General features: G+C 40.0%; 1 protein-coding gene across 1 annotated transcript in view; it reads right to left on the reverse strand.

Moving 5' to 3' along the window:
* Nucleotides 1–2044: 2044 nt before the first annotated feature.
* The window catches only part of tox3 (TOX high mobility group box family member 3), a 52774-nt gene continuing 41111 nt past the window's right edge, over nt 2045–13707 (reverse strand). The window contains exons 4-7 of the mRNA XM_073837037.1: nt 6909–7172; nt 6592–6819; nt 6179–6259; nt 2045–4456 (exon numbers count right to left, since the gene is read on the reverse strand). Coding sequence (XP_073693138.1) covers nt 3719–4456; nt 6179–6259; nt 6592–6819; nt 6909–7172 — 1311 coding nt within the window. The 3' untranslated portion in view covers nt 2045–3718. The remainder of the gene's footprint in view (nt 4457–6178; nt 6260–6591; nt 6820–6908; nt 7173–13707) is intronic.

The raw sequence follows: 13707 nt of genomic DNA on the forward strand, positions 1-13707 counted from the left end.
GGGTAGAAGGAATGATCACATGTGACTGATTTCTTCCAGGAAGTATGAGGGGCCAATAAAGCACGTGCAGTATGAATATTATCACTGTATCTTGAAGAAATAAGCAATGTTGCAACTGCCACACGTTACAACTGTCCCCACTCTCCCCTACTTTTGAGCCTACTTCAAAGATGCTAATCAGCACATGGTTAGCTAGCAGCATTCTGAACAGATGTACACATGTTGTAGAAAAACACTCAAAAAAGTGTGCTTAATAGCAGAAAAAAAGTGTTTGGTAGTGACATTCCTTAAAGTTACATAAAGATTTTCAGACTTCTGAACATATTTATCTCAAAATGATGGGACCTATATACTCACACCTTGTAGCTATGAGAAAGAGGGACATATGAATAATTCCTGATCTTAAATGTAGAGGTGTAGTTAAAATCAGTCTCAGCCAATGGACTAAAACATACACTGTTTCGGTAGTGACATAAAAATGCAGGACACATTTTTTTTTTTACATAAAGTTTCATGATTACATGAGAAAATATAAATGTTTTTCTTCAGTTTAAAAAAAAAAAAATTTTAAAAACAAAAATGGAATAAAATGTCAACATTTTTTCCCAATATTGTTTTAAATATTGTTTAAATTTAGGGGTTAGGCTTTGGGACAGCCACCACCCAATTGAAAGTACACTCTTAAAAATAAAGGTGCTTTACGATGCCATAGAAGAACCTTTTTGTCTAAATGGTTCCATAAAGAACCTTTAACATCTGAAGAACCTTTCTGTTTCACAAAAGGTTCTTTGTGGCGAAAGAAGGCTCTTTAGATTATAAAATGGTAAGAAAGAGATGGTTCTTTAAAGAACCTTTGACTGAATGGTTATTTGTGGAACCAAAAATGATTGTTCAATGGCATCAGTTGAAGAACCTTTATTTTTAAGAGTGTACCCAATAAATGATTTTATATATTAAGCTTACTGATATTTTAGATAGATAATAGGAGGATCTTAGTAAACATTCTTAAGTGCTTTTTAAAAGTGTTTTTGGTTGTGAGGCAGCGGTTTGCACCAACTCTGTAGAATGGCCCATATATATACTCATATTACATTTGAATGTGGTCTAGATAATGATCAGTTTATTCTGTCCCCGAAACGGCACACAATTGAATTCCCAATCACTCGTGTGCCAACATCATGAGCTGTTGTTAGGACATATAATCAGTTTTGAAAATATCTGCAAAGCGTTATTTATTTATTCATCAGTGGGGTGTGTCAGAGTTCCAACCCTTGTTGTGAGATATTTATCCTCACTGAGACCATGCGGATAACAAGGTTTACCAAATAACAAGGTACTGCATGCATTATTGATGCTGCCCTCCATGAGACTGTTCGGAATAATAAGCGCTATTTCCCGGCCCCTCATTACCGGCTGTTTTTAAAGGATGTGTTTGGTCGCCATGGACACCACTCTTACATTCTATGCTTAGCAATCTTCGCTCTCTCTCCCTCCTTCTCTCTCTCCCCACTTCTTGCCATTGAAATTCAGGGCATGTGGGGTACTCGCTGTTTTTAATTTTCATTTCATCATAGGCGCTTTAAGACTGTTGCCAGCACTTATTTGCAGTTTTCCTGCAGACCTCTCCACTACACCCTCTGACAGAACAGATGCTGCAATTAATCAAAGAGTGAGAGTGTGGGCTTCTCTGTGACACAAAACCCGACTCGAGAGCCAATCACTGCAGCCTCTCTCATGCAAATTGCACAAGCATTCTCAAAATTAACTAATTGGGTACAAAATACAGATTGAGAATTCTATTAATGCGGAACAAGATATGCGCAGGCACACATTCCTTCCCTTCTGTTGCGTTCCGGCGTGGAAGATATCAGCAACGCTCAGCAGATAAAGGCGCTCACCACTGTCCTCACGTGCTTATTGTGCATTTATGATAATTAGCCCTTTTGCCAATTCCACCTTCCCCCACAAATATTTGTGTCTGGGGGCTCTGGGGACGTTTGTGAGGAAATATAACCACATATCCCAAATAAACAGAATATTTGAAGTACTGATGTCTTTATTTTAAATCTTTCAGAACTAACAAGGACACATTGAGGAAATATTTTATACAAAAGTATGGCTAATATAATCTTTGAAATGAATCAGTTCCTTGAAATAAATATTTTTGATTATTTTAATTGCAAACAGAGAGACACGGAGAAATATAATACAAAAGTATGGCTAGTATCATATCGATGATGATGATGATGGAATGCCTCTTTTTAATGCGTCTTTTCGGATGGCGAAAATAAAACTTAATAAATGACGTTTAAAAACAGGTGGAGTTTCCGACTGACGTGAACTGTATTTATTTTACTGTCAGCGATTAATTTTGAAATGTAAGCAAAAATACAAACAAATGATTTGCTGCTACTGTAACTCATAAAAAAGTAGAAAAGAGCACTATGAGATAAAGCAGGTGACAGGTCAGCTTGCCAACGTCTGCATTTAAAGCCTCACATATTAAAACTTTACAACAAGAGGTATGAAAAATGTACAACTTCATTTTCTTTTATCTTACCACTGATTCTTTTACAGCTGGCACAAAATACTTCCATGTCCTTTCTATGATAGTAAAAAAAACATCTGATAAGACTCCCATTGAACGGCCCTTTTTTTTGTGAAATGCTGGGTATTACCAAACAAAAATACCCCACTCAGCCTAAATTCAGTCATTTAGCTCCCCCCTCCCCATAAAATAAGTTTTCATTACACAAAAGGAAAAAAAAAACATAACTTATTCAATAAAACTTCTGAGGTAAAGATAATTACAGAGAAGAAGGTTTTTTGGAGTGCTGTTACTACATATGTTGGAGTGAATGCGCTTTTGAGGGTAAAACAACTCAGCAGGTCACAGAAGGTGTTTGGAGACATGGCGGATGAAATGATCTATGGAAGCGTGTCAAATAGTCCAGCAAAACGCAGTGTGTTTTACATCTTTCACTGCAGATTTCCTGTTTAATATCACGGCATGAGATGTGTCAAACACCACTTGGTTCTAAAAGCAGGATGATTTGATTGAGAGCTTCCCAACAGCGACTGTTAAACAGTTTCATCCGTGGGAACGCCGAGAAGGATGATGGAAAAGGGAAGAAGAGAGGGTAGACTTGACGATACACTGGCCAGACAGTGCAAGAGCCATTCAGCATGTCTCTGATGACCAGTTCAGTACCAGTTCGGTTCATGTCTTTTGCTTTATGAATTCCCCATCCACAGAAATGCGGTCTTCTATTTTGTCTGGTGGTGTAAGCCAATCCAACCTCATAAATGAAGCTGTTAAATAAAACCGTCAGGTGTTCCTGTGATCGTCTCTGAATGTTCTTCCCACGCCATCATGCTCTGACAGAGTGTAAAAACTCCACAGCAGAGAAAGAGAGAGAGAGAAAGCAAATGAACTAAATATACATACAAATGACTACTGGGCACTCAAGTCTATCAACAGACCTCCCGGTAGCTCAGCCTATCTTATAGACAAAAAATCCAGCTAAGACGCTTTGTCCTTTTAACACATATCTTATATCCATCTAGAACAAAGGACAGTTCTTTGTAAAACATTCATATTTCTTACACACTTCTTAAGTGCAACTTAAAAAAAGCAATCGAGTAATGATGCTTTTCAATAACAACTTCCTTCTGGCTTTCTCGTGGAGTCGCGACTGCGGGTCCGAGGGCTTTGGGTTCAGTAGATGCTCACTTGCGACAGGACCTGCGCGTGAGCCTGTACCTGCGAGGGGTGAGGCTGGGACGCGGGAGGCGGCGGCGGGCTGCCGAGAGAGGCCGAGTGTGGCGTGCCGGGCGAGTGCTGCACGGGCGAACACTGCTGCTGCTGCATTTGATGCTGCTGCATCTGCTGCATGTGTTGCATGTGCTGCATTTGCTGCATCTGTTGGTGGTGCTGCTGCTGCTGCTGCTGCTGCATGTGGTGCTGCTGAAGCTGCTGCTGCAGGTGATGCTGGAAATGCTGCTGCTGCATTTGCTGCTGAATCTGCTGGTGGTGCATTTGCTGCTGCTGCATTTGATGGTGCTGCAAGTGCTGCTGCATCTGCTGCTGCTGCTGCATCTGCTGCTGCATGGAAGCGTGCCGGGGCTGCATCGGCGGACTCAATTGCGAAGACACGGCCGACTGCGGACCGCCCGCTCCCATCTGCCCGAGCAGCTGCGACTGAACGCCGCCGGGCGTCATGTTCTGATGAGCTACCGTGACCGAGGTGACAATCTGGCTGCTGCCGACACGCATTTGCAGAGGTTTTGGGGCGATGGCTCGAGGCAGGGCCTGCTGGAGTGCCTGTGCCGCGGCGGACATCGAGGGATGCTGGGATAGGGGGGAAGGCATCACGAGTGCCGGCGACAGGCTGGTGGAGGCGAGAGTCTGCTGCACCGAGCGGATCGTCTGGGCCTCCGCTGACTCCGCGGCAGCCTGAGACAGAAATAGAGAGCGCTCAAATGAATTCTAGTACTCAACAGATTCTTTCTTATGTACTGTAGTGGCCTCTCCTTTATTAGTGCTGATCTGGTGACTGACTCGACAGAAAAGCTGTTCAGAGAAAATTGCTGCTGTCTTACATTCCGTGATCTAAAGAACTTGCCAAGAGGGGAATTTATATTATTTAGTAGCCTAGTAAAAGATCTGAAATAAGTCTAGCTCGCTGAAAATAACAAACTTTGTGCTTCAGAAAAATAACTTCAGACTCAACCTCTGAATTGAAAGCAGTGCCATGCTGGTGTCATAAATCTCGAGTATTTGACTTTAACATACAGTACCGCTAAACTGTCTGTAAAATGATCTTAATTTTTTTACAAGAAGCATCAAATATGCAAATGTTCCCGACTGCCTGGCTGATACAGCGAGTTAATGAGGCATGATAAATCATTAGAATATCTCATTCTAATTTATTAGCTGTATTTAATGCTATTTTTACACCTCTAGTGTGACAGAACAAACACATTTACCGTCACGTTTTAGTATTCACAAGAATTTTTTTTATGAAAAATCATATTTAAAGGAGTAGTTCACTTCCAGAACAAAAATTTATATCTGTACTCACTGCCTTGTCATCAAAGATGCCTTTCTTTCTTCAGTCGTTTAAAAAAATTATGTTTTTTGAGGAATTATCTCCATATTGTGGACTTCAATGGTGCCCGCAAGTTTGAACCTCCAAAATGCAGTTTCAATGCAGCTTCAAAGGACTCTAAATGATCCCAGCCGAGGAATAAGGGTCTTATCCAGCAAAATTATCAGTCATTTTCTTAAAAAAAATAAAAATAAAAAATACAAAAAATTATATACATTTTAAACTCAAATGCTCACCTTATCTAGCTCTTTGTAATCTGTGTCAATACAGTTAGGGTATGTTGAAAAACTTCCATCCCATTTTCTCCTCCAACTTCAAAATTGCCCTACATCGCTGTTTTACCTTTTTTTGTGAAGGGCATTTGACCTTCTTTGCATGTTCACTTTGTAAACACTGGGTTGGTTCTTCTGCAGCGATGTTGGATGATTTTAAAAGTTAGAGGAGAAAATGAGATGTGAGTTTTTCGACATACCCTAACTGTATTGACCCGGATTACATGAGTACATACGTGCATAGCAGAGCTAGACAAGACAAGCATTTGAGGTTAAAAAGTATGACATTTTTTATTTATTTATTTATTTTAGAAAATGAACGATCGTTTCACTAGGTAAGACTAGATAATACCTCAGCTGGAATTGTTTAGAGCCCACTGAAGTCCACTATATGGAGATAATTCCTGAATTTCTTTCCTCAAAAAACAAAATTTCTTTACAACTGAAAAAATAAAGGCATGAACATCTTGGATGACAACAGGGTGAGTACACTGTGTAATTTTTTGTTCTGGAAGTAAACTACTACTTTAAAAAGCTTTTCAATGTTAACTAATGCATAAATGCACACTTTCATTGAAAAGTTTACTGTGTAGAGGATCTTATCTTTTAAAAGTGGTTAAGCACTCAAGGTGTAAGCTTTTGAGTCAGAAAGTGAGCTGAACTATTATTTGCATACAGGTAAATAGAAATAATAGAAAACATTCTAAATAGTGAAAAAAAAATGAAGAAAACACAGTGAGTGTAGTCTGAAAGAAAAACCAGAAAGAGAGCTCTTTAAACTGAAAACATCTTTACCTTTGACACAAGGCTAGCGCGGTACGCTGCGAGAGCTTTCAGGTACTCCTTCTTCGCTGCTTCTGTTTTGCTTTTGTAAACCTGTGGAGAACAGAATACGTGAGGTGTGATAAACAGATAATTAGCGGAACATTGACTGGCAAGCATGTGCTTCGCAACAGGGAGAGCCTGCAGGCTTCATCTCAGCCAGTAATAAAAAAATTAAAGAAGGGTGAAAATATCAAGCAGTCTGTTAAAATACCTGACAAGAATCATTTGGTGCAAAAATGAGAGTAGAAATTAAGAACATTTGTTATTCTAGCTCAAGCGAGAAGACTTCATAACAGACAGCTCTATTTACAGAACTCTACAGATGGTGTTTTTTGTGAGTTTAAAAATATATTTTGTTATTACACAGGATTGCAGTTTGATACCTGTTTCTGCTCCTCTCCCAGTCCATCCCACATCGAAGCTACTATCTTGGACACCTCTCCGAACGTGGCGTTAGGGTTCTGGCCTTTAATAGCCGCCTGGGTGTCTCTGAAGAACAGGGCGTATGCAGACACTGGCTTCTGAGGCTCATTGGGATCCTTCTTCTTCTTTTTCTTGGGCGTCTTCGGCTTCTTACCTGCGTCAGGGGCCGGACGCTTTTCACCAATCACCTGATGAAAAGAGAGCAGCTTGTTATAAAATCTCACTAATATTATGATGAAAACACTGCACTAAACATACTTGTTTAAACGGCACTCACCCTGTTTCCTTCCTCTTGGTCGTCTTCATTAATAGAGCTGGAGGGAGAGGGTGTAGCTGATTTGCTGGCGGGTGGGGAGGGGGATGTGTGAGCAATGTTCGATCCGGTCATATTCAGCCCCAGCTGTGTGTTGATCTGGGACTGGTTGATGGTGGTAAGCTGGTTTTGTGACATCATGCCATTGGGGTTATGCATGCTAATGATGGAGCGCATCACCATGGTGGGGTTTGGAGGATACTGGCGGAGATGGGTCTGACCAACAGCCTGCAGAGAAAAAAAAATGTAATTTTTTTTTAGATATATTTAACATCACAAATTTTTGGTGTCACAACTATTTTTTAAAGGTCCCATATTGTACACATTTCTGGAGGTTTATTTTAGTTGTTGATGTCTTTAAGAGTATATATTTGCGGTATAAGTGCCAAAATCCATCTCAATATATTTTTACAGCTCCTTTTTTAGGAGCTCTGTCAAAAACAGGTCAATTTTGGCCCATTAAAAATTAATATTCATGAGCCTCTCTTCTGATTGGCCTGTTGTTTTTCTGAGTGACGCACAGCCAGGCCAATCACAGGTAACTACGGTCATGTATCGTTGTAGCAGAACCCAGAGCAATAGAGAGAGCCTAGCCTGCTGATACTCAACAAGATATTTCAGAATGATCATTAATGTTTTTTCTTTTTCAAACACCGAATGCAGTAAGCTACATAACTGTTGCTTTAGTAAAGCCCCTTTCACAATGCGCGCTGATTCTGGAAAATTACGGGAACGAGCGCTGTGCGAACAAAAGCCAGAACCATAAAGGCAGTGTTGTAGTGATGATGCACGTTATCATGCGACTCTTCACAACGAAAAAATACGTGCAAAGTGGAATGAAGCGGCGATCGGGCAGAGCCAGCTCCGCACTATCAGCGCTGAAGCACAGTTTGTTCAGGTTAGTTTCAGTTTAGTGAAACGTACGCGTCGCATTACATCTCACATCCAAATGTCACATGTCTTTATGGGTTGTGTGTAAAGCACGCACAGATTCCGGAAAACAACTGTGAATGAACCAAATCAAACAACTCCGGAACAAATCATGGGACACATTATCCGTGTATTTACCAGAATCGCTGTGTGAAAGAGGCTGAAGTTGACGTGCCACTGGTCTCTTATATTCACGTTGTTCTGAAGCCTGTGCAATGATGTAGTTTCGACATCTAGCGACTGAACAGGGTTTTCTCGACTTGTTTTCGTGTTGTTGTTGCTTAGCAATGTTATGGACACGATATTGTCTGGGTTTGACAAAAGGAGGGTGGGACGGTGGTTGGTGCTCGGGGTGGTGACTGAAGGCGGTGACTGAGTAGATCGGACGTCACATCGTTACGGAAGTCACAGCGGCTCGTGAAAATGAACAGCTACTTTAAGCAGGCTGTGTGCAGTTTACTGTGGATTGACTGTTTTGAAACTCATATGGTAGTTACATAGCCCCTAGACCTCAGTTATCATGAAAAAAGCCAGGAAATTTCGATTTTGACAATATGGGACCTTTAAGGATGCGTTAAAGGGATAGTTCACCCAAAAATGAAAATTTTGTCATTAAAAAGTGTCCATGTGACATCAGTGGTTTAACCGTAATGTTCTGAACGCCTGTCAAAGACTGACAGGGAAGAGAAGAAATTTTTAATTTCACTACCTAGCTCAATATAAACAACTACATGCTAAATGTTACTTATTTTACCAAAATAAAAGGGATCATACAAAATGCATGTTACTGTTTATTTAGTACAGACCTGAATAAGATATTTCACATAAAATATGTTTACATGTAGTCCACAAAGGGAAAATAATAGTTGAAGTTATAAAAATTACACAATTCAAAAGTTTACATACACTTGATACTTAATACTGTGTTGTTACCTGAATGATCCACATCTGTCTTTTTGTTTAGTGATTGTTGTTCATGAGTCCCTTGCTTGTCTTGAACAGTTAAACTGACAGTACTTTTGTGTATTTGGATCCTTTTCAACAATGACTATGATTTTGAGATCCATCTTATCACACTAAGGACAACTGAGGGACTCATATGCAACTGTTACAAAAGGTTCAAACGCCGATTTAAGAGCCGATTTGAAAATTAAGGTAAATTTAGCTTATTTCGTCTTCTGGTAAACATGTTACTATCTTCTGTAGCCTCCGAAGGGTAGTACTAAATTTAAAAATACAATATTTAGGCAAAATAAGAAAACTGTACAAATCTCCATTCTGTTCAAAAGTTTTTACCTCCTCCTCAGTGTTAAAAGATGGATCTCAAAAACATACAGTCATTGCTGGAAAGGGTTCAAATACACAAAAATGCTAGCCTGGAAAAATCCAGACCCTTGCAGAGACAATTCAAATTGTGCTCTCGCGAGACCTCTGAATTTCCAGGGTACAAAAATGCTGGAAAACCAAAGAATTTATGAGACCTAAAGGACTTTTCTGAAAAACAACAGGCAGTTTAACTGTTCCGAACAAACAAGTGACTCATGAACAACTATCACTAAACAAAAAAAAACTGTGGATCATTCGGGTAACAACAATGTATTAAGAATCAGGGATGCAAACTTTTGAACGGGGCTATTTTAAAAAAAATTTAACTATTATTTTCTATTAACTATTATTATTATGTGGACTATATGTAAACATCTTTTATGTAAAATATCTTATTCAGGTCAGTACTAAATAAACAATAACATGCGTTTTGTATGATCTGAAAGGGTGTGTTAACTTTTGACCTCAGCTGTATCTAGCTTAATACAAAAAGACCAGAAGTAAAAGGAAAGTCCCAATTAAGGCTAAAACAAAAGTGTGTGATGTTTTATGTATTAGGGGGGTTTGGAGGTGGGGTACACAGGGATCTGATGTGTTTTACATTGACTGAACAGGCTCCAAAAGCAACCAGATTACAGAATAAAAATCAACTCAAACAGCTAGAGAACACCAAGAGTTCATTTGATCTCCTTTGTTCATTTTTCATTCTACATCAACTCTCTCTCTCCTTCCCTCTCTCCATCTGGTATTCAGAGACTCAAACTCAATATCTGTATGTGTCAACACATCATAAAGCTGTGCACCTGGCCTTATTGGCCAGACCTGCTGAACCCTCTCCCTTAGTACACTATTCTAACACCTTCCCTCACACACAGATTACATTTTCTCTGTATTAATTCCCAGGGTACACACAGCTTCATATCGAATCCGTGCCTTATCAAAAAACACAATCTACAAAACAATAGCTGTTTTCAACATCTGTTAGGGTGATACTGGAAAAGAAAAAACGAAGCGACTAAACTAGATGGAGAAATGGATCAACAAAAGAATCACTGCATAAATAAACAAATTAATGACAGAATTACGCCGCCACAGAAATAAACACATTTGCATTAGTTTCATCGCTAGAATGCAGTGACGGAGCCAGCAGCAGTCTTTGTGTCAGACCTGTCTACTGTGTTCATTAGTCACGACCATCTGTGTCTAACACTTCAACACTAACAGTCAGCAATGCCCCTTGCAAATCTCTACCAAATCACTACAGCATTCTCTATGCGTCAGTAATGTAAAGAGCGGAGAGAATCACAGAGATGTAAGGCAGCCTTTGAGGGCTCATATTTATCATCAAAGTCTCTGGCTGGTCTTTGTGTTCCGGCTCTCTCCCCCAAGTGAATACATCGACATGATCAATGATTTGAACATGCAACATTTGTCAGACGACCATATGCCCACTTACTCTTTTGATTTGGATTTTTTTTTTTTCCCATGTACCGACTACGTTGGTGAACGAGGTCTCGGAAACGGTCAGAACTGGTCTTTAGTTTCAGGAGCACTTTGATCCGGTCACACAAAGCAGAACAGATGTAGAAATAATTCCCAAGGCGGTTTACGAAAAAGAGGCTGTGATTTATCTTGAAGCATCTAATGATTTGACAACATTATCTTCCAAATTCCCAATGATCACACAGCAGAAAAAGAAAACATGAGCTGATTTTGTATAAAATACATATTTATGTGTAGAATCAATAGATGCAGAAGAAAGAAGACGCATGAATGGAGCATTCAAACTAAAGGCGCACAAACAGCAGTCAGCTTTTGCTAATAGCAGCCTTTGTAGGCAATGAAAGAAATGTGATTTCTGCTGTCAGAGTGGTTTAGCTGGTAGAATGAGTGAGTCAGTATCCGATCTGTTTATTTATGTCCCTGCTGCACACCCTCCATTTGCATTTTGATTGGAACATTGTCTGCTGACACACAGCTCACATCTACACAGATGCTTTTGATAGTCTTCATAAATCTGTAAATAACTTCTTATCTGAAGAGCAAAGAGGCCAGATGTGCCCTATCCTCTCCTCTGTGTGTTTGCGTGTGCTTGTGCAAATGTTGCTATTATTCCAGCAATCAGCCCATCTCAGCTGACTGTATCCCAGCGAAAAATAACCTTTTTCTCCTCGTCGCTTTATTCCCCAACATACTTTACCACAGGCACAAAAGCTTCCGACATTAAAAGAGATGCTGACCAAACAGCAACAACGCACGACGAGTCCCCTTGTCCGACACACTGAGACGTTTGATGGATGACTGTTTGGTTCTGCCTCAAATAGTATCCTCACCCCTTTCATCAAAAGCAGGAGCCGCAACTAAACAGTCAAGAAAATATATACTGGGGGGGGAAAAAACACCCCAGACCTCTTTTTCCAGCATGTGTTCATAACCATAACACAACCAATGGCGCTTTCAGACGATCGGGATAAGAATCTGAAGATGCCGTGTCAAAGGCTGAGAGTCTCGGGTCTGCTCTTTAAGATACCGGCCTCGGGATTCTGTGGGGGGTGGGAATGGAATTGGAGAGTTTATTAAAAGCAGCTTGGTATGAGCTGTTCCATGCTGAAAAGAATGTTAACAAGTTCAATTTCCATTCAATCTTTCCGCGGAGCTCTTGGAAATGTTCCACAGCAGAAAAAGGAGTAAAATCATCTATATGGTAATTATGAGGATGAATCTTACAAGTTTGGCCAGTGTGAAAAGGTCAGCTCTATTATGAATAGTTTATCAGCCCCCCGCACATATTCACAGCTGCACTGGAACCTTAACCAACATGCTGCTTTATTTTTCCAACCATTTATGGGCACCTGCATAACTGGCTCCTCTAGAAAAAAAAATAAGAAAATGGAATTTTGAATGCTTGCAGAGACCATGGTAGCGTGAAGATAAATTGTTTTCTACTGCTATTTCTCCTCCACCTACTCACTCTGCTCTCTCACTCCATCTACAAAACACACACACACACACAAACGTTCTCTCGTTTCATGCAGCTCATATACCGTTCATGCTCAATGCACCCTGTACGAATTGTCCCCTTTGAAAAAAACGGTCCGAAAACATAGTTCCAAAAAAGGCTACCTCTCTTTACTTGCATCTCTCTTCCTTTCCTCCTCCCTCCCTCCACCTCTCCCGTTGCACTATGGGTATTTAAAACTTGTTCAACATGATTTCATTTCATTTCAAGTACTGGCTGAGAAAACTAAATTACAGAATCAATCACACAGAAGGTCAGGCTGAGACTTCATTACAAGTATTGCATGCCTGCATGAATATCTTTCATTTCTTACTGGCCCAATATGTCACAATGGCTGTCTGACAAAAAAAGAAAAAGAAAAACATGAAGGTGAAGGGGGGAGAAAAAAAAATCCACTTTCAGAGATTGATGTACAACTGATGTCACAACTACTCAGCTTGGAGATAAGATAACAGAAACGTGTAAAGAGAAAGAGTGGGGGAGAGAGGAAAGTGTGTGAGAGAAAGTGTATGTGTTTGGTATTGGAGGAGAAGAAAAATATAGTTTCTGCAACACTGGTCATATTTTCCATTTTATTCACAGACACAGCAGTCAGACCCTTGTCAGTTTGTGAGGGATCATGTTTTAAAGACAAACTGTACCACTGGAGATTGAATCCCACAAACATCTGCTCTGTACAAATGCACTGCCTATCCTATTATTTTTTTCCATTTAGCTAAACTAATGATCTTTATTTAATAACTGTTTTGTTTTAATTACATTCATACATTGTATTGCAGTGTATTAAAACAAAACAACAGGAAATGTAATAAACCGCTTCTAGACTGTTCACAGACCTCAGACCTACCTACAAAACCTCCAAAACACATCTAAATAGGTGATCACATAATTTGCGTATTCAATAGTTGCCGTCTAATCTGAGACCCAGTTCGAACCCAGATTCCAGCGAGTCTCAAACGAGATGCAGGAGCTTGTTAGGAGAGCAGATTAAATAAATAATGACTTCACATTCTGAATCCCGCCAGACTTCTTCACAGCTGAGAAATGGATTTTACCGAGTTGGGTTTGGCCAACAGCATCTGCGGCTAATTTCGCCTGACATACGTGGAGCATTAGAGGGAAGGAATTAGAGGAATACTTGGCTTAGATGCAGAAACACAAAGGGCAGATGAAGCTAGTACAGGTACAGTGTTCTGTTTTGATCCCTCATTGATCTGTTTAAGTTAAAGAGGTAATGTATACATTCTTTAGATATTACAACAATTGGATCCTGAATTGTACATAATGGCCTGTCTTTCTGCATTAGATGTAAAATATTCTAAAACGCATCAAAATGACTGAAGGACAACGTTGGAGGTTACAGTGCTAACTTCCGCTAACCCTTAGCGAGTCCTTTATAAATGTGAGGCATTGACTCAAAGGCACGGCACTGTCTGTACCAGTCCCAGAGAGCAGGACAAACTGAGATCAATTCCATTAAGAGGAGAG

The sequence above is a fragment of the Garra rufa genome, chromosome 3, assembly GCF_049309525.1.
Source record: "Garra rufa chromosome 3, GarRuf1.0, whole genome shotgun sequence".
NCBI classification, from domain to species: Eukaryota; Metazoa; Chordata; class Actinopteri; order Cypriniformes; family Cyprinidae; genus Garra; species Garra rufa.